This window comes from Sus scrofa, chromosome 2 (assembly GCF_054392235.1).
Source record: "Sus scrofa isolate SSC_HxYL_T2T_F1_AM1 chromosome 2, Sscrofa_HxYL_maternal_Yorkshire_Landrace_v2.0, whole genome shotgun sequence".
In the NCBI taxonomy this organism is placed as follows: Eukaryota; Metazoa; Chordata; class Mammalia; order Artiodactyla; family Suidae; genus Sus; species Sus scrofa.
The window spans coordinates 30,714,534-30,736,523 of NC_139384.1; the positions used below are offsets into that span (position 1 = coordinate 30,714,534).

General features: G+C 37.2%; 1 protein-coding gene across 9 annotated transcripts in view; it reads right to left on the minus strand.

The window, feature by feature from the left end:
* Positions 1 to 584: 584 nt before the first annotated feature.
* The window catches only part of HIPK3 (homeodomain interacting protein kinase 3), a 105,790-nt gene continuing 84,384 nt past the window's right edge, over positions 585 to 21,990 (minus strand). For 3 of the 9 annotated variants that reach the window (XM_005661033.4, XM_021083201.2, XM_085011483.1), the window contains exons 4-17: positions 16,549 to 16,668; positions 15,203 to 15,289; positions 14,504 to 14,688; positions 13,291 to 13,450; positions 12,759 to 12,882; positions 9,446 to 9,567; positions 9,058 to 9,185; positions 8,804 to 8,965; positions 8,585 to 8,647; positions 7,995 to 8,291; positions 7,547 to 7,687; positions 6,270 to 6,505; positions 5,381 to 5,508; positions 585 to 4,520 (exon numbers count right to left, since the gene is read on the minus strand). In XM_005661033.4, the coding sequence (XP_005661090.2) occupies positions 4,044 to 4,520; positions 5,381 to 5,508; positions 6,270 to 6,505; positions 7,547 to 7,687; positions 7,995 to 8,291; positions 8,585 to 8,647; positions 8,804 to 8,965; positions 9,058 to 9,185; positions 9,446 to 9,567; positions 12,759 to 12,882; positions 13,291 to 13,450; positions 14,504 to 14,688; positions 15,203 to 15,289; positions 16,549 to 16,668 (2,430 nt within the window). In that variant the 3' untranslated portion in view covers positions 585 to 4,043. The remainder of the gene's footprint in view (positions 4,521 to 5,380; positions 5,509 to 6,269; positions 6,506 to 7,546; positions 7,688 to 7,994; positions 8,292 to 8,584; positions 8,648 to 8,803; positions 8,966 to 9,057; positions 9,186 to 9,445; positions 9,568 to 12,758; positions 12,883 to 13,290; positions 13,451 to 14,503; positions 14,689 to 15,202; positions 15,290 to 16,548; positions 16,669 to 21,990) is intronic. The other 6 variants (XM_003122898.7, XM_021083203.2, XM_021083205.2 and 3 more) reach the window with 3 other exon arrangements.

A 21,990-nucleotide genomic window follows, 5' to 3' on the forward strand; every position in this document is an offset into this window, starting at 1 on the left:
GAAATCTGGATTTCACCTATATGTAGGATCAGTGTTTTGGGCTAAATAGTCACATAATTTTGAACAACTCACAAGCAGAAGAATGACTAAATCAAAAGACACAAAAAATACAATGTGTGAGGATGTAAAGAAAGTAACTAGAACTCTCATACATGGCTGATGAGTATAAATTACTTTAACCACTTTGGAATCTTGCTTGTAACATCTAAAGCTGTGACACATCCGTATCCTCTATGACCCAGAAATTCCAGACCTACACATATACCCAAAGAAAAAGCCTATGTATTCACCAAAAGGTATGAACAAAAATGTTTGGAGCAGCACTATTCCTAGAAGACAAAAAGTAGAAACAACTCAAACGTCTATCAACAAAACAGACAAATTAGTACACATGCACACAGGAATACTATACAGTAATGGGGATAACCGAACCACAACGATACACAACACGGCTATATCTTACGAACAAAATGTTCAACATAAAGAAGCCAGACACCAAAGTGCCCACACGCAATACACTTCAATTAAAACTTTACTGAGCGAGACTGAGAAGGTACTGGGGCAGAAAAAAAGTCAACAAGCTGTTTGCTGCAATATATATTTTTTAATTCAAAGTGAATCGACAGTAATACACCATAAATTCTTATTTTGACACTCACCAAAATAGTCACCTGGAAAACCCGCTTTTTGTGACAAAGTACAGAAGGCTTGGTCACATTTAAATCACTGAGAACTAGAGAGAAATACTATCGCAAACCGTAATAGACATTACATCCATAAAAATTTTCCCAGTCCTTATTGTAATATTGCACAGTGCAATTGCTACATGGCAAACTAGTGTAGCATAGAAGTAAAAGCAAAAACAAACAAACCAAAGAAAGAAAGCCACAAGTCTAAAATTGTTAAACAGTTAACAGTTCAAACTTAGTAATCAAATCTATGTCATTGGGTTTATTAAAACAAATCTTTCTACACCTTGCAGTGTATGATTTAACTCTTACTTAACACAAACCAACTTTAAAATTAGTAGTAGAGATTTTTAAAATGAAAAAGTTTTGCTACTACAGTAACATATTTAAACACCCTGAAAGAAACAAACAAAATATCAGGCTATTTGATTAAAAATAATTTGCAAATTAAACTACTATGCAAATATGCAACTTGGAAGTCATGCAGTGTTTTATTTAAGAAAGCATTAAAACCAAAGAAAACTGGTAAAAATGGTTTTAAAGAGGGTATAAATCCAGATTCTTTTGTCAATATGCTAAATTTAGACCTTAGCAGGATCTTGAGCGGTTTTTCTCAATGTGTTTAAAACACATAAAAAGTCCATGATTAGAATCAGTTAAGAACAGTGTACTTAACTCAGGTATGCCTTTACCAAACAGGACTACTGTATTATGAAAACACTGAAGTTTACCATTTATTGTCAATTTAACAAGACATCTCAATCTTGGAATTGAAATACAGAAAACACAACGTTTCAGGGTAGTAAACATGGCCCTGAACAAAAAGAAAACCGCGCGCCAGTTTTGTATCTGGTACAAACATCAATCAATCCTTTGCATTTGGTGTTTCTGAAACATCCACTGCCAGCACTGATTCTTTTCCACCAAGTGAGCAGATACCAGGAATCTGCTGGACCAGATAAACAAAATTGTGTTTTTTGGAGGCTGTGGAGGGCAGCAATTCCCTTACATAATGACTCCATAAGCTTACGATCTGTAAATAACCTTTTAAATTAATCTTAGGCTACTCCTTTTATGTGTAATATATATATTTCTATTTATATAAAATGCATAGAATTGATTACTAAAAACCACTGAAACTTGTGGGGAAAATTAAGTCCTTCATTTTCAGTGTGACTAAAAACGTACTGCTGGTTTTTATTTTATGATCTAATACTGTAATTTTTAAAATCAACTTCAGGCACATTTATTTCATTGATGATTATTAAATAAAACACTGCTTGTGTTAATGGAGTAAAGAAAAGTTTATCCATTATTAGCTTATTGTCAATGCTGTACTAGAGCTGTACTAGTGGTATGCAATTCATTTATCAAAGAAACGCTGTAAATCCAAAACATTTGGAAAGTTTTACACTCAAATGCTTTGTACTGTTTATTCCAGTAAATGGTATAAGATTATATTCCAGATTTTTAAGGAAAAAAAGTTAAGTCAAGCCTGCAAGATACAGCTTTCTCAAGTGTCTACATTGCCAGTATGAAAATAAAAAATTAAGTTACATTGATACATCCAAGTTTTTTTATATGCAGTGATGAGCACGAACATTAAGAGATAAAATACTGATGCAAATAACACACCCCAAAATAACATATGCAATTATTTTCCATCATTTACAATACAGTAGTTACAATGACACTCCAAACAGAAAAGCAAAGTAAAAAATCAAAACCCCAACTTCTATTTCATGTAATTAGACTTATACAGAAATTAGAAGGCTAAATAACAACTAGTTAATCACCTAATTCACAGCTATCTGAAGTGGCAATCGTTATATAGCAGCTTATCTATGATACATTCAAGATAAATGATACAATTTATTACTTGCCCATAAGCTAAAACACAGCCTGTTTAATACCTTCCTTTAAATTCCACCTCTACACTACAATATACTTGAGGTCTATGCAAAAAGTAGCTACCTTTTATATAGGAAATGGATGATTAAGTCTTTGGTGCTGTAAAAGCAACTTCATTTAAACATAACCACTACCACCACCAGGAAAAAAAAAAAGAAAGAGGGAAAAACCCAAGTCACACTTCCTAGGAAAAAAAAAGCATGTAATTTCTGTCCCTGACGGAATGTATTAAATAAGCAAACACCACCAACAAGCAAAACAAGTACTACAATGTAAAAATACTTTAAAAAAAAAACCCAACAAAACCCTCTTACATGCATAAATGAAAAATTGCACACAAAGAACTCACATCTTTTCAAGCTTCAATAGTAAATATTCTGCTACTATTTATTAAATACTGCATGGTTTGCCCAAGCTAGGATGAAACCACATCATGAATCAATGAGCATTTTGCAATTTCTTTCATTATCTACTCAAAGTCATGCCTATTGCATCTCTAAACATTTTATGAAATCCAATTATACAGCAAACACTCCCAAAATAAACTTAGATTGTATTGCAGTTTCACTTAACAGTATATAAAATGCTGTGTAGTGACAGATATCAACTATCCATTAGATACTGACTCAATTTTTCCGAAGCACTACTACCTGCTTGCTTTTCTTGAAGCTAGATCATTCTGAAAAATCAGACAGCAGAATTCAGCTATAGCAAACATGCTGCCCTCTTAGTAAGAAAAAAACAGCTACAACCTGAAATCATACCACACAAAACCAAAAATGAACATTACTCTATCAAAGAAAACTAAAGAGTAGGTCTGAATTTTAAGTGCTGCAGTCCTCAACATTTATATATAGTAATAACATTAACAACCTCAAATATTTAAGGCACTATGTGTGGGAACGGTTTACAATGCAGCTGAGATTATTAGAACAACATTTAAGAGCAAAGTCTAGGCAACATTTTGCCCATGCAAAGACACATGCAAATGTAAAGAACAATAGCTCAATTTCTTAGGTAAGTGACCCAACATTTATACACTAAGACACAGATAATACAATTCACTCGTATGCTGAATTTCTGACATATGGTGCTCTAAGTCTGTACACAGAATGGCTTCCCAAATATGGACGTGTCTTGCACTAGTTAGAAGGCAATTTTATAAAAAATAGCAGGAGCAAAACTGGACTTCTGCTCCCATAAGTCACCTGTCTAGAGTTACTACATAAGAAGATAACATGACCAAAGACAAGTTATACCAAATGTGCAAAACACATTAAAAGTGAGTTTTTTTTAAAGCTCAAAGTTGTTTAAATTGCACCCAAGTCTACATGATTCAAAAATAATTTTCTTGTGCCATGGCTAATATTTATTAAATACCATGTTTTATTTTTAATCAAATGTTTGTATCATTGAGCTTCCTCAATATACTCTTTTGAGTTTTCACATATATGGATACTGGCTGAGTTTGGTTGGACTCAATGGAAATCCAGTATATGCAGGTGATGCTGCAATGTAAGAATGTGGTGGGAAGATTGGTTTGTACTGAGTCTGATGAATGGTTGGGGATGGTAACAGACGGGGATTTATGCCCACTGGGACTTGGTGAACTATGCCACTGGGATGGGAGATATTGTAAGTTGGATGCTGTAACATAGGTCTTGAGGTACATGGAGAGGCTAAGAGGTGGGCCACTGGTGCAGCACTACTGAGGGTAGCTGATGATGGGTACGGAAGTAAAGTAGGCTGTCCTCCGAGGTGCGCGTTTCCAGCCAGATGGGCATGCACGGCTGTATGACCAGGACTTCCATGAGAAAGAGTGAATGGATTACTGGTAACACTAGTAGGGATATAAGCCTGCTGTCTTCGATGGCCGAAGTTTCCATTCCACTCTTGATGCCCAGATCCAAAGTGCTGAACCTATCCAAAAACAAAACAAAAGCACACAAAATGACTGAATACACATTTCACAAGTGAAAAAGAAAAAAGGGAAAGTGCAAGATATTCTGTGACTGGTAACCCACAGAGGATATCTCAGACCTTAGTTTATATACTAAGTATAAATAGAGAAGAGGAAAATATCAATCGATTTTATTTATAAATATATATATATATATCAGTATTAACATTTCAACAAGTGTTACTGCACACCATTATAATATTAACATTGCCACTACTGCTGCTCGTACTATTGCTCTTCTCACTACTACTGACAGCTACCACTTATGGAGCACCCACTATGTGTAAGGCTAACACTTTATGTACACAACGTTATTTAATTCTAAAACAACCCTACAATACAGCGATTATTCTCATTAACTGTGGTCCAGACTTGTCAAAGAGACCTGGCCAAGGTAATAGACACAGCATTTGGCGAAACCAGGATTTTCTTCACCCCCAAGTGAAATACAACTGCCAAGCACAGTACTGACTAGATAGAAAGCACTCAATAAAGGCATCTCTCAACACCACTACAACTAACAAATGAGAAATGCAGCCATCTATCCCTTGATGTGCATTCTGATTTAAAGGGTCTAAGGAAACAAACACAGTAAAAAAAAATTAGTTAAGAGAACCTAAGAACATAATCTTTCTGAAGAATTCCAGTTCTATGGAAAATCTGATAATCATCCTGTTATGAAGTCAGTTACTCTTAAGACACTTGGGATAATGAAAAGGGCAAACAATTATTAAGATTTAATACAGTTTGAGAATCTTCTCCCTCCAACTGAAAAACTGCTGAATTTGAATCCCAAAGACTCATAAATTCACAAACATACCTGACTGAAATTCAAATGCTGCTGTTGGAATGCTGATGTCAATTTTTGCTGACGATTACCTACTGCAGAAGGCTGGTTTAATCTTCCAGGAACAGATCGTCCTTTTATTAATGGCTGGCATATAGAATCTGGCAAGAACAAGATACTAGAGTAGCTGCTTTTTCCTTCTCATATGAAAATCAGATAGATCTTCAGATATTTTAGACAGCAGTGATTAAAATTAAATAAAAAGAAAAGATCTCATGGTTTCTAAGGACTGAATGATATTAAAAGATATTTCGTAGTTCCCGTCGTGGTGCAGCAGAAACGAATCTGACCAGGAACCATGAGGTTGTGGGTTCGATCCCTGGCCTTGCTCAGTGGGTTAAGGATCCGGCATTGCCGTGAGCTGTGGTGTAGGTTGCAGAGGCGGCTCAGATCCTGAGTTGCTATGGCTGTGGCTGTGGCGTAGGCCAGCAGCTGTAGCTCCGATTCCATCCCTAGCCTGGGAATCTCCATATGCCACGGGTGCGGCCCTCAAAAGACCAAAAAAAAAAAAAAAAAAAAAAAGACAAAAAAAGACACATCTTTTCTACAATGGAATTGGCAGGGTCAAGTTGGAAATTCATAGATGACTTTGGCTCTGATAATCCTAAATTAAGATCTTTTAAAGGACAATCAGGAGTTTCTACTGTGGTACAGTGGATTAAGAATCCAACTACAGTGGCTCAGGTTGCTGCAGAGGTACAAGTTCGATCCCCATACAACACAGCGGGTTAAGGATCCAGCATTGCTGCAGCTGTGGCATAGGTCACAGCTGCAGCTTAGATTCAATCCTTGGCCTGGGAACTTCCATATGCCATTAAAGGAGTGGGGGCACAATCAGGAAAATAGAGAAAACTCAGTTTACCTGTGTTCACCATATGCTCATCGGCATTCAATCCATTTTCTAGTCCCATTGGTGGCACCACCACAGTACAAACAGCTGGTTTGGTTTCCGAGTCAGTAGAAGTTACCAGTTCTGTGTTTTGATGAGTGTCCTCCACAAAACTGCTCTCTGCAAATGGACTGTCATGTCCCGAAGAGTCTGATGTTGGAGAGCCATCCACAGTATCACAACCACTTTCCTGTTCTTCATCTGACATACTAGGACAAGAAAGCAGTTTTATGAACAATGTTTTTCAACGTTAAATCTAAAGTTAAATAATTTCCAGGCTCCAGCAAATTGACAAGAATCGTATTCAATTATTCCATTTCTAATTACAACTTCTTCCTTGTCCAAAAACATCTCTTCATAGATTTCCTAGACTCTCACGTTAATTCCCTATTCAGACTGCTAACTCTAACTCTGTCTGTCTAGAAACACCTTCCTGGCATGTCATTTTCCCTCCTTTCCCTTTCCACTTGATCCTTGGTAGCAGTTCATAAAATCCCATTTTATAAATTACAGAAGATTTCATCACGACACTACACAAGCACTGTTCTGGATATCTGAAATGAAATGTACAAACATATAAGCATGCCACTTAGATATTTCTCATTAAATTCTAGTGAAATTTATGTCTTTAGTGGTAATTTGGGTCCTTTTAGCTAACCAGTTATCTGAAAGGTCTCTTCCACGTCTCTGAAGGTGTAGCCAGAGTCTCTCTCCTATTTCTTTTCTCATCCTGACCCTTGATCCCTGGCCCCCTTTCCCTTCTTGGAATTTTCACAGCATTTGCTTTGTTTTTGTTTAATTGGCCACACCCGCAGCATGTGGAAGCTCCCAGGACAGAGATCGAATCCGCATCCTCATACTTATACTAGGTCAGGTTCATAACCTGCTGAGCCACAATGGGAACTCCCAAAACATTCCTTTTTATTTCGCTAAAGTATATCTTTATTCCACATCCAAGTTACAGTAGTAGTCTGTGGAGCGAAAGTTGAGAATATGGCTTTCTCACCCACTTGAAAACAAATGATTCCTTCAAAATTGTTTATTAGTACCTCACTTTTTCCTGTTCCGTAATAATAAAAAAAATTACTACTTAAAACCTGAGTTTATCAAAAGGTGATCTAGTTCAACAACTATGATCCAGAGAGAAGCCCCTGTGGTAATAGCCAGGTACTTAATACATTAACAACAACAAAAGAAATCATAGGCTTTTAGTAGACCTAAGATTTAAAATACACTGCTATTGAAGTTACCTGTTGGGTCTCTTGCAAGGAGATGGGCTGGACTGCCCTGAGGAGCTGGTGCTCAGAGTACTGTCAGGACTACTTAAGGAACACATCCGATCGATATTCAAAGTGCTCTGGCAAGCTTCACAATCAAGATTACCCTTACATCTAGTAAAAGAGGGAAGGGAAAAAAAAGGTCAAAAATGAGAGCATACTCCCCAAGCAGCCAAAATTTACATAATTTAGTTAAGGATATGAAACAAGTAACCTACAATGACAAACATCTAAAGCTCGTAAACAAAAGAAAAATGCTATCATAATCATGCTAAATATTATTCAGGATGTTTACACAGTTTCGGACACAGACAAACAATACATCACAAAGCTTTTCTCTTTTTTTCGTACGGCACCGGAGGGCGCCATCATCACTCCTGAAGGATGCAACGAATCACAGGAAACTGCTTTTGGCACTTACTCTCTGAGTGAATGTCTCTGCGATGTCTCTTCCTCATCAGTGTCGCTGCTAATGGTGATCACACTCACCGCAGGACTTGGGGAGTCAGCGATGATGATAGTTTGCCGCTGTTTATCTGAAACTAATGCATCAGAGTCCTGCCTGATTGATGTTTCACAGCAATTTCTTGCCTCTCCTTCTGAGTCATGATTGTCCTGTGTTTCAATACAACTTACTTCCTCGACATCTTTTCCATTTACTATCTTTGGAGAAATAAATGCTGATTGTGGGTTATTTGTATTCTGCAAAGAATTACTCCTGCAATCAAAGGAACAATGAGTCATTTTTATAAGCAAAATGTATACATGATATTTTTCTAAGATAGCCTGCTATAATGAACAATGTGAATCTTCACTCATTCAAGATTATACATAACACAACTAATATATAGATCATGAGTCTGTGATATATAAAATATCTAGAAATATCAGCGTAGGTTGCATTTACATATATTCAAATAGTCAATTTGTTGGTAAATGTGATATGAGTGTCTAGAATTGTCTAACATTATAGGTATTAATAAATCAAAAGGGCAATAAAGACAATCTTACCAACTGAAAGCATTTATTTCCTCTCTTCCTGGCTCCCATTCCATTAGTTTTACCAAAATACCTCTGAGAAATTGAGAAGGGAGCTGGCTTAGTGTTTGTAACAAAGCTATCAAAGAGGTCATTTTGAATACAACAGAGTGACCCTTTGGTGTACATGCAAAATTTATTTTAATGATTAATTTTCAAAATGCAGAGGAAAATTAAAATATGAACACCAACCTGTTCTGGCACAGTTTATTTTTCTTGGTAGTGGCAGGCTGAGGCCAGACAACATGTGCGATGCCCACACTAATTGGCTGAGGGGCCGATAAAGTGATCTGATTGGTTAGAAGAGGTTGTGGCATCACTGAACTATAATGATTGCTGTGTGAAATCATTTTCCTAGGGAGAAAATTTTTAAAAATTGAATTCCTACTTGACCAAGATCTATCTTGCAAACTATTCGCAAAGAAGTACTTTTGTTTTTAACTTACCCCCAGTCTCCGAGCCTTTGTGAACCAGCCACACCCTCAGAAGCTAATGTAGTAGTGGCAGGAGCCATAGGTGTTACCTGTTGCCAGGCAGGCACCAGCATCTGCTGTGTTCTACCAGACCAGGTCTGCTGGAGCAAAACGAAACAAAAGAAAAACTAGTAAGTTACAAGTAACTCATCATTACTACAGCTTAAAATAAAAAATAAAATAACAATAATCTAATAATTATGAAAGTTAAAGTCAATAACCTATAAGGACCAAATTCCCATCCAGGTCATTTTCACTGTTTCCAAGAGCACAAGCTAATATACTACCAGCAGATTAGGGCCTCTACTTGAGTATGGGGGTCTGGGCAGCACATATGCCAATATGGTGCATTATTACCAACCTGAGAAAGAACTCCAGGTCGAATCTGTAGTGGCTGCACGGCTGGGGCCTGAGTTACAAGGGGAACTGTATTATCCACCCTTATGGAATAACTAGTGGGTTTACCATGTGTTGCAGGAATACCTATGAAAACAGAAAAAGAATAATTCTCAAATAAAAGAAAAAACTTTTCAATGAATTAATGTATACAACTTTTAAATTTATGAATTATGGAAAAAAATTCCCTGCATAAATTTTCCTAATTCTAACAAAGCAGTCTACTGGAAAATTGAGATACTTTATCTACCTTGTGGTACATCATTCTAAAAATTATTATAAAGCTACACGTTCTACCATTTTAAAATGCATAGAGTTGAATCGTTTATTGTTTTTGAAACTTCCCATGCCTCTTAAAGCTTGCTACTGTAGCTTTATTTTCTCTTTCAAATAGTTCTGTCACTGATAAAAGACATGGAGGAGTTCCCGTCATGGCATAGCAGAAAAGAATCCCACTAGGAACCATGAGGTTGAGGGTTCGATCCCTGGCCTGGCAAAGTGGGTTAAGGATCTGGAGTTGCTGTGAGCTGTGGTGTAGGTCACAGAAGTGGCTCGGATGCCATGTTGCTGTTGCTATGGCGTAGGCTGGTGACTACAGCTCCAATTCGACCCCTAGCCTGGGAACCTCCATGTGCCGTGGGAGCAGCCCTAGAAAAGGCAAAAAGACAAAAAAAACAAAAAAACAAAAAAAACCTTTTCTGCCTAATATGATGATACGACTAAGCTTTGATCAATGTGGTTTAATCTAGTATTATTTCTAGTAGGGAGCTGCTGGAACTCTAGGACAAGCATGTTCCATTTTGCTTGCCCTCTAGGAAAATTAGAAAGCAGGGTCATTAACAATGTTAATTCTGTTACTATATCTGCATCATATATTGCAAAAGCACCTTGCAAATATTAAGTTTTATGGTATTAAACTTTAAGAGAGTAAAGCATTGTGGCTTTTGCAGTAGGCCGGCAGCTACGGCTCTGATTGGACCTCTAGCCCGGGAACTTCCATATGCCACGAGTGTGGACCTTAAAAAAAAAAAAGACAGTTCTAGTACAATGAGGAAAATTTTGCTAGAATGCATTTGATTCTAAAATAGAAGTTTTCATCCGGAAAGGATGAATAACTAGCTTTTCAGATTGCCAAATAATGTCAAGTGCTTGTTTAGTATATACAACCTATACTCAAGTTTGTTAAGTAAAAGCTTGTTGAAGTCTTTTATACTTAAAAATGGTGCAATATGAGGGCTGTGGCATCTAAACACTTATACCTACATATTATATCTATAGTATCTAAAATACATGCAATTCATGATGAATATGACACTGTAGCTTCAAAGTAAAAATTTTTAAGTGAAAGACAACAGACTAAAAATACAAACTCTAATAGTACCATAACTGCTACCCAATAATCATTTCATTTGTTTTGGGTTTTTTCTTTTTTTGTCTTTTTAGGGCTGTACCTGCGGCATATGGAAGTTCCCAGACTAGAGGCTGAACTGGAGCTGCAGCTGCCCACCTACGCCACAGCCACAGCACCATCAGATCTGAGCAGCATCTGCGACCTAAATCATTGCAGCTCACAGCAATGCCAGATTCTTAAACCACTAAGCGAGGCCAGGGACTGAACCTGTGTCCTTACGGATTCTAGTCAGGTTTGTTACTGCTGAGCCATGACAGGAACTCCCCAATAATCATTTTAAAATGTTTCTTCAACATTTGGCACATGGATTGACACACCATGACATAAAGGAGTAAGAAGACCAATACTGGGACTTTCTACAGAGACGCCAAAGTAGACTGGAGGGGACACTTTCGTTTCTAAGCAAACACTATACTAAAATAAGAAACAATGAGACAACATATTATAGAGCCTGCCTGTGGCTGCAACTACACCTGTTAGCTCAATAAAAATATTTCGCTTTTCTATTAATTCTAAAACTACTCTTCTTGACACTTAATGAGTTACTAAGTCATTTGATAAAAAATATCTCCTTTTAATTGTTATCTTTGTTATGAACCACTCGCAGTTGTTGTTAACATATGAACAGAAAGGTTACTAACCTTTTATTAATTATAAGCCACATAAAAATCTCATTGAATGTTTTAAGAATGCTGCTCAATCAAGTTACTGATTTTGGTACACAGAAAAGATTGTCCATGGGTCACTGTCAAGGTAACAGACCAAAGCTACCCTGGTAGAACTGAAGTGGCTAAAGAGGTGCCAGGTTTTCATACCTCTCATTACAAGTCAAGCAAGTCAACAAACATATTCTTGGTGCTGTGTTAGACACTGTGGGGGATACTGAAATAAATACTTTAAAAAGTTGGTCACATCCTTAAATCAAATAAAAATTTCAAATAACCTTCAGAATCTAAAAATATTAGAGATGAAAATGATCAAGACCGTATCTATTCGGTCTGTTTTCGTTGACTATGGCTGAAATAGATTAATACACTTGTCTGAAATAGCGATGCAAATAGCAGAAACAGAACTAGACCCCAGGTATCCTGACTTAGCACTGAGCACTCTCACTTACACTACACAGCATCACCACCACACGTCAAAGAGTTATTTAAGGTCCATTTGAAATCAACATCCTGATTTAAGACACGACCAAATGTTAAAGCCTAGCTAGCAAGGACAAAATGCTAGGAAAGCATATGGGAAAGAGGGCTTTATTCTAGTTATTCTAGTCTCAAGGTTGACCACTATCACTCTTTTAGCACTAAGAAGTTCCCCAGTTTGAGAATTTATGGCCTCTTCAAAGGTATTCTGTTGTCCATTTCACTTGAAGATTTGAGCTGACATTTTTACCTAAATAAGGACAATCTGATCAAAACCAATCTTTAGGAAAAAACAAAACAAAATTAAGCTATGGGTAGAACAAGACTATGACATTTTAGGACAGAAATCCTTTGACCAAAATTTAAAGAACTGAGCTCTCCGGTCACTGCAATGTCTGTCTAGTGAGGATATGCAGACAATAAGTACTTATCTAAGCATCTGAAGCAGTTATACCCAGTATAGGGCAGTTTCCAGGTTTATTAGTTTCTACTAAGGTATTTTTTTTTCATGCTGGACTCTATAGGAAATACAACTGTCACATGATCCATTTTGTTAATGATGACTACAATGGAGCTCCAGTCAAGAAAAGAGTATCACTGGTCTAAAGGCTACTGACCAGCTTAAATTAAATTCAAAGATGGCACTAAATGAAGCAAAATTCATGCAGTGTATTTAATGAATAGATGCCTAGATTCAAAGAGTAATTTACATAAAAGAATACCTTGAAGAGCTGGGGGACAGATAATCAGTGTCTGCTGAAAAGCATCACCACAACCAAAGTGAGCAGTTCCGGCCTGCAGAGGAATTCCATGGTGCACAACTGAATGAGCAGATGTGGTTAACGCCTGAAACAATTGAGGTACATGGCATTCATTATACAGAGCAGCCTTCCCATTGTTATACACATGCTTTATAAGTAGAATTCAAATGCATTTCATGAAATCTTAATTCTGTGATAAAAATGGACCCAGAAATTGATTTTGCCAAAGTCTACTTTCTGTGGAGTTGAGACACAGGAGAGTAGATCATACCAAAAGAATGAAAGAAAAAAAAAAAAGGATTTGAGTAGGTATGTTCCAATTGCTACCCTGAAACATTAGAAATTTAATAGAATAGCCATAGTAAGACTTCATCAGCACTGTAACTTTTAATTGCTGACATGGAAACTTCTGCACACTTTAAAAGCAAAATGAGCAATCACTTTAAAAAAAAAAAAAAGGATTATAAATTATCAAATACTCTTAAGTTCTTACCTGACTTCTTAATGTGCCAATTTTAGTGAAATTTGCTGTCAGATTAGCAGCACTGCTTGGAGCAACTGGTCTTAAAAGTGACGTTTTATTGTGATTATTTGTGTCACATGAATTTGGATGGGACTTGCAGATATCCATAATATGAAAACAGGACTTTACACTGCAAGAGAAAAAGTGAAAGGTAATTGTGATACTATTTTTCAAATGTTTACAGTAGTTTAAAATGAAAAATTATTTCCAAAAGGAAAAAAGTCTATGGTGTGCACTTAATCTGCTTATTTCCAACACTATTTCTACTAGGAAATTCTGTAAGAATAACATCAGATTTTAAAGCAAGTTAGAGTATATACTTATATCTGAAATATTTTTTCAAGACAGTAAAACAATAGTGAGAGCTTTCTGGTTAGCATACTATAATTTTATGACTTCTAATACTTTTTTCTAAATTTCTCTATCTCCATATCCCTAAATTAATGGCACCATGCATGTGGTTATCCCACTATTTTCAAAGTGCTTATACACAGAGGCCATTAGACATTTTTAAGTGTTAGGGATGTGAAGGGGAGTTGGACTTTATAAAAGTATTAATTTTAAAAGTAATTCACAATAATGAGTATCAGGTTGTTCCTTTATCTCCTTCATTCAGCCTTTTAAAAATACTAAAAGAAGCCGTTTTAAGTGCTTTACTTTACTCTCTTCAGCCTATAAAAAAGAGGACCAGGGGTTAAGATTTACTTAAGGTAGCACTTCTGAGGCCTTGGCATTTTGGGTATACCTTCTTCTCTACTAACCCATAAAAAAACCGCCTTTCCTTTCACAATGCAGAGGGGAAAGTAAATGGTGTGAAGAGAAACAGAAAATGGAGGTTTTTTGCAGGACTCAAATTTGAAGAAAGAAAAGCTGTTAACACTTCCTCTAACTACAAATATGCCTGGTCATTAAGGTAGGAATGTCATGTAAAGAAAACATCATTCAGTCACTCAGTCTGCTATTTTGGAAAAAGAACATTGAAATGTGATTTAGACTTGCATTCTAATTTTATTCTGCAACTTACTATCCTATGTGAACTTGGTCAAGTTGGCTTAACCTCTTTTGACTCAGTTTATTTATATTTAGTGAAGAAACTGAATCATTTTTCTAACACACTGGTTTTCTATAGATTTAACATTATCATTTCTCCAGGATCATTTTAAAAGATTTTAAAGTAACTTACTGGTTGCTATGAGGAAAATCTAGAAGATGTTTCATGTTAACAAAAGGATGGTTCAAAGTCTCAATTGGAGTAATTCTTAAATCTGCATCAATCAGCAACATTTTTTTCAACAGACTAACAAATTCTCGTCTATCAGCTTTCTCAGCCAAAAGATCACTTCCTTCTAAATCCATCACTGTGTTCACCTACAAAATCAGAAATTCAAGTTGTTTAAGAAAAATAAGCCATACAATGTAGCATATGCTAAAGTCTCACAGTTAAAAAACAAAACAAACTACCACACGGGAAAGAATAAAGAACTACAATTATTTTGAAATAAGAAAGAATAATTGAATTTAACAAATTATCAAAAATATTTTGAGGTATCAAAGAGCATTCAAAGCAGGAAAAAAATTTTGTAACTAAACAAATCCACTTCTACCAAGATAAGTAAAAGAAACATGTCTGCTAGGGTTTTCCCTTTTACAGAAAATACTTTTTACTAAAGAATGAGATAATGTAAATTAAATATTTGATAAAGACAAATGCAATTTAGTTTCTGAAACCTTAGAAATAATTTTGTTTAAAAACAACAACAACAAAGCTTAAAAACAGCAATCACTCCATCACTTAGAAAATGATTAACGTCTTGTGGCACTTTGGCATTCAAGTTGACCAGCATAAGCATCTAAGATTGACAAGTGTGACTGTGGTACTCACATGCACTATATCATCCAGACTGCTGAATATGTACTTTCTGGCTTCTTTAGACTTCATTCCTGTCTCTGTCTCATGTTCTTCCAGTGTCTTATTGAAGAATAAAGAGGGAAAATAATATTTTATTACCCACCATTTATAAATTCTTTCTTTAGAGATTTTGTGTGTGTGTGTGTGTGTGTGTGTGTGTGTGTGTGTGTCTTTTTGCCTTTTCTAGGGCCACTTCCCGCAGCATATGGAGGTTCCCAGTCTAGGGATCAAATCGGAGCTGTAGCCGCTGGCCTACACCAGAGCCACAGCAACACGGGATCCGAGCCGTGTCTACGACCTACACCACAGCTCACGGCAACGCCAGATCCTTAACCCACTGAGCAAGGCCAGGGATCGAACCCGCAACCTCATGGTTCCTAGTCGGATTCGTTAACCACTGTGCCACTACGGAAACTCCTATAAATTCTTTATTTCTTTAGCCTGCCACATTTAGTCTAATATATTGAACATTCTAAGGTGAGTAGGAGTTTCAAAAGAACAACTATCAAAAATGTAAATCACTGGAGTTCTCTGGTGGCTCAAGAGGTTAAGGAGCCAGTGCTGTCACTTCTGTGGCTTTGGTTGCTGCTGGTAGCATGGGTTTGATCCCTGGCCCAGGAACTTCCAAAACAACAATTTTTTACAAGTACACAAAAAATGAGAAGAACTTGGTTCAGGTAAAAAAATATTACATATGAGAGTTCCCGTCATAGCACAGTGGAAACGAATCTGACTAGGATTCATGAGGTTGCAGGTTCGATCCTTGGCCTCACTCAGTGGGTTGACGATCTGGCATTGCCGTGAGCTGTGGTGTAGGTCGCAGGTGCAGCTCAGATCTGGTGTTGCACTGGCTGTGGTGTAGGCCAGCAGCTGTAGCTCCAATTGGACCCCTAGCATGGGAACCTCCATATGCCACTGGCACAGCCCTAAAAAGTAAAAATAAATAAATAAATAATTACATATGTAATAAACTCCTTAACAAAATTATAATTATAAAGTTAATCATTAAGGATTTACTGATCATAGGAATAAATTAGGTACTTGGGTTATGCAGTAAGTGGTTAATCCCTGTCCTATAAAGCTTAATAAATGTAGAACTGTGTAAGAGAGATATACAACACAAAATGATAAACATAAGATTTTTAAGTTAATAACTGTGTTGCCAGGTTAGAGAATGAGCCTAAGGTATTCAGAAAGGACGCTCCTCCTTGAGGGTAAGAGGGTCAAAAACAATATTTCAAAATAAGAAAGAATGCAATAAAATAAAAACAGGCACAGAGGGTATTATCCATGCCCTGGATTTTTTTTAAACGAATTACCTTTAATCTCCAACCAGAATGAGAGATATCTGTTTCTCTGCAAAAAAATCTTGTGGATTTTGTGCCCACATTTAACAACTGTTCTCCTGGTAATCCTTGAGTCTGAGAAATGTATCGAATCTAAAAAATAAATTATAAAACAGTTACTCTTTTTATTCCAAGAGGTAATAGTGGGAAACCACTGAAGAAATTTATGCAGAAAATTTTGACAAGTTGCTTGACTTAATGACAAGCTGACTTAAGGTGGTGAAGTAGGACTACGGGAGCAGTGGATGGGACGTGTCTACATCATTGGCATTCATATGACTGGCTGAACATTCTTCCCCCAGGACAAGCTCTCCCCTCCTTGGTACCTCTCTCTCTCCATACTCTGTTGAATTTTTTCTGCTGTTCTTTTTACCATCTGATATTCTGTACATTTACATCCTTTTTTTCTTACTCCATCCTGCAGCAGAATATGTTTCATGAAAGGAAGAACTTTTTGTTTCCTTTCATGTACACCCCTGATAGAGCCTGGTATATATATACAGCTGGCCCTCATACATTCCCCAACTCAATAACTCCGAAGCACAAGGAATAAACAGAGGACTGACTCCTTTAAACTGCGTTTGCGAACACAATGTTTCTTTCTTTTCTTGGGGGCGGGGGGTTGTGTGGCACCCGTGGCATGTGGAGTTCCCAAGTCAGGGGTGGAACCTGTGCCACAGCAGTGACCCAAGCTGCTGCAGTGACAATGCTGGATCCATGAATTGCTGCATCACAAAGGAACTCCCAGTGTTCTTTTTTAAACCTCAGAGACAATCAGTCCATCTTCTTCTGCATGATCTATTCTTTTCTCTCTATGAGATCTTTGCCCTCAATCTACAAGTATGTTTAGTATCTTCCAGCCTAAAAACAAAAAATAATACCCAACTCCTTTAACTATTTTAAATGACTTTCTTACTCAGTTGAAAGTCTTAAAATAGTGGCCTATATTTTAACTCCATTCTAACTTCAACACACAACAGTAAGAATTTTACTATTGGAAGTTCCCATCATGGCACAATGGAAACGATTCCAACCAGGAATCATGAGGTTGAGGGTTCGATCCCTGGCCTTGCTCAGTGGGTTAAGGATCTAGCACTGCCGTGAGCGGTGGTGTAGGTCACAGACACAGCTCAGATCCAGTGTTGCTGTGACATTGCTATGGCTGTGTTGTAGGCAAGCAGCTGTAGCTCTGATTAGACCCCTAGCCTGGGAACCTCCATATGCCAAAAAAAGAAAAAAAAAAGAAAAAAAAGAAAAAAAGAAAGAATTTTACTGTTACTCTTACAATATGGTACTAAGATAAGTAATATCCTGTTAATAACTGACACAATAATAGTCACATATTAAATCCTTATCTTTCTTTGACACTATTGGCCATTATCGTCTTACTTAAAAACTCTATTGACTTATAACGTCCATTTCCACCTCATTTTTTTCTAGTTCTCTTCCTACTTTCTAGACTTTGAATGCCTTCCTCCATTTGTTGCATGGCACTGCATTCCAGAATTTTAACTGTCTTCTTTCCCTCTACAAGGTCCAAGTGCCCACAGTTTTATCTCTGTTTCTGTATATAAATATTTATCTCTAGCTCTAGAGCTGTAGCTCCAACTGCTTACTGAAACTCTCCATCTGGCAGGCCTTTAGGAACCTCAAAGTGAACATACCCTAAACAGATTTTCCCTTAAAACTGTTAATCCTCATGCATTCCCCGCTTTGGTGAACACTACCACCAACCGACTGCCCACATCAGATACCTGAAATTTATGTCAGACAAGTCCCATTCCCTCATCACCCTCCTCCCAACATCTAAAACCCTAACCATTTTACCACATTAGTATTTTTCATAACTGTCACTCTCTCCATCGCTCTTTGAGGTTTTCTTCAGTTATGAGCTATACAATCTCACAGTCCTCCTAATCAGTCCAAGTGCCTTCTGCCTAAGGACCCCATCCACTCACCCCCAATTCATTATTCATATTGCTAAGAACAAGAAATTGCTAACAGCCATTTTGCTAAAATGAAAATCTTACTTTTACTCCCCCTGCGTAAAACTACTTTACTGCCTACACAATGGATTCCAAATCTCTAATCATGGCAGAGGGGCCCTCCAGCTTTATCTCTTTCCAGCTCTTTATACTCCTGAATCCAGCCCCATCTAGCACCAAGCTAAACTTTGCCTAGGCTAGTTTCTCTTTCTTGTTTGCTCTCAACTCCTACTTACCAATGTCCCTGTCCTCCTCCCTCCTCACTCCCTTCTCTGCCACTTCACCAAATCTACATGACAAACTTTTTCTGTTCCTTCTTTAAGACCCAGTTTAAGAAATTCTCCTATGGGGGTTCCCGATCTGGCTCAGTGGTAACAAACCCAGCTAGTATCCATGAGAATGCAGGTTCAATCCCTGGGCTAGCTCAGTGGGTTAAAGACACGGCATTGCCATGAGCTGTAGCGTAGGTTGCAGACATGGCTCAGATCCCAAGTCACTGTGGCTATGGCATAAGCTGGCACCTACGCCTTCGATTTGACCCATAGCCTGGGAACTTCATATGCCATGGGTGTGGCCCTAAAAAGACAAAAAAGGAATTCTCCTCTGTAAAGTATGCCTAATCATCCAAAACAGAGAACATTATAAATCAACTATATGCCAATAAAAATTTTTTAAAAAATAAGGGAAAAAAAGAGGCAATTATCTTCCATGCTACCTTCGTACCTAGAAGGTAAAAATTTTAATGATTTATAACACTATATACAATTACATTTTTACTTGTCAGTTGCCCATTAAGACCATGCGTCCCCCAATTTTACATGAAATAACTAAAATCTCCATCTTACAAATTAGTTTCATTTCATTAAAGTACAATGTCTTCCCCTCACCCCACATCCCCCAAGTACCTGACTTCCTTGTTTTATGGAAACAGAAAATGAAAAGTACTAAGAGCTTAGGACCTGGGTGCCTCAGATGGCAGGAAAGGCATTCAACAACTCAACTTCAACATACACAGAGCATCATTATGCGTCAGATGCTAAATATCTACAGAAGAATAAAATACGGTGCCAAACTTCAAACAGCATTAATTCAGTAGAACAGAAAAATACTGAAGCACATAATAGCAATTAAACTAGAAGTGCCATTATGAAGAAGAAAACAAAGGGCTAAAAGGGCACATTAGAGCAATTAATGTACCCAAGACATTGGGATGGCACTGAAAAAAAAAAAAAAAAATGAAGTGGCAAATGAAGTTGCAAGTTTATTTTTGGTCAGGATGCCTGCCAGTCATTTAAAGAGAATCTGTTCCATCTATATGCTTCCCCTGTCCCCAACAGATGAAGGTTAAGGACCTGACTCAAAAACAATTCATGAGTTCCTGTCATGGCTCAGTAGAAACAAATCTGATCCAGCGTTGCTATGAGCTATGGTGTAGGTCACAGACACAGCTTGGATCTGACATTGTGGTGGCTGTGGCATAGGCTGGTGGCTACAGCTCCAATTCAACCCGAGAACCTCCATGTGCCATGGGTGCGGTCCTAAAAAGACCTCAAAAAAATAAATAAATAATTAAGAAAAAAATTCATACATTTGCCTTCAAACCTCAACTAGAATTAAGACTAAAAAAAATCACATTGTCAGAAATATGAACTATGAAATTCTAAATACTGTTGGAGGATGAGCTGAAGGGTTATAATGTAGAGCTAGATTTGATGGCCATGTTAACAAAATCTGAGTTAAGAGTGAGCAGAAATTCTGAGTAGCAAGTTAGAATCAGAACAGACAAAAGAACTTAGGGAGTTCTCTTGTGGCACCTTTTTATTTTTTTTCTAATTTTTGTTTTTTGTCTTTTTAGGGCTGCACCCGTGGCATATGGAGGTTCCCAGGCTATCAAGAAGAAAAATCAAGAAGAAACAGATCAACTGAACAGACGGACTGCTTGAAAGGAAATTGAATATGTAATAAACACACTCCCTACAAACAAAAGTCCAGGACCAGATGGCTTCGCAAGCAAATTCTACCAAACATACAAAGAGGAACTTATACCCATCCTCCTTAAACTTTTCCAAAAGGTTGAAGATGAAGGAACACCCCCAAAGACATTCTATGACAGCACCATCACCCTAATACCAAAACCAGACAAAGATACTACCAAAAAAGAAAACTATAGGTCAGTATCTCTGATGAATATAGATGCAAAAATTATCAACAAAATTTTAGCCAACCAAATCCAACAACATATAAAAAGATTATATGGAGTTCCCGTCGTGGCGCACCAGTGGTTAATGAATCCGACTAGGAACCATGAGGTTGCAGGTTCGATCCCTGCCCTTGCTCAGTGGGTTGATGATCCAACGTTGCCATTAGCTGTGGTGTAGGTCGCAGACGTGGCTCGGATCCCGAGTTGCTGTGGCTCTGGCGTAGGCTGGCAGCTACAGTTCTGATTAGACCCCTAGCCTGGGAATCTCCATATGCCACGGGAGCGGCCCAAGAAATGGCAAAAAGACAAAAAAATAGAAATAAAAAAATAAATAAAAAGATCATACACCATGACCAACTGGGATTCATGCCATGTTCACAAGGATGGTTCAACATATGCAAATCAATCAATGTTACACACCACATTAACCAAAGAAAAGTCAAAAACCAATGATCATCTCAATAGATGCAGAAAAAGCATTTGACAAAATCCAACATCCATTCATGGTAAAAACTCTTATCAAAGTGGGTATAAAGGGAACACACCTTAACATAATAAAAGCCATTTATGACAAACCCACAGCCAATATAATACTCAATGGAGAAAAGCTGAAAGCCTTCCCACTAAAATCTGGAGCAAGACAAGGATGCCCATTCTCACCACTTTCATTCAACATGGTATTGGAAGTCCTAGCCATAGCAATCAGACAAATAAAACAAATAGAAACAAAGAAATAAAGAAAATAAAGAAATAAAAGGTATCCAAATTGGAAGAGAAGAGGTAAAATTGTCATTGTATGCAGATGACATGACACTATATGCAGAAAACCCTAAGGACTCAACCTCAAAACTACTTGAACTGATCAACGAATTCAGCAAAGTAGCAGGATATAAGATTAACATTCAGAAACGAGTCACATTTCTATATACTAACAATGAAATATTAGAAAAGGAATACAAAAATACAATACCTTTTAAAATTGTACCCCAAAAATCAAATACCTGGGAATAAACCTGACCAAGGAGATCAAAGACTCATATGCTGAGAACTATAAAACATTAATCAAGTTAATTAAAGAGGATGCAAAGAAATGGAAAGATATCCCATGCTCCTGGATTGGACAAATTAATATTGTAAAAATGTCCATACTACCCAAAGCAATCTACAGATGCAATGCAATCCCTATCAAATTACCCATGACATTTTTCACAGAACTAGAACAAACAATCC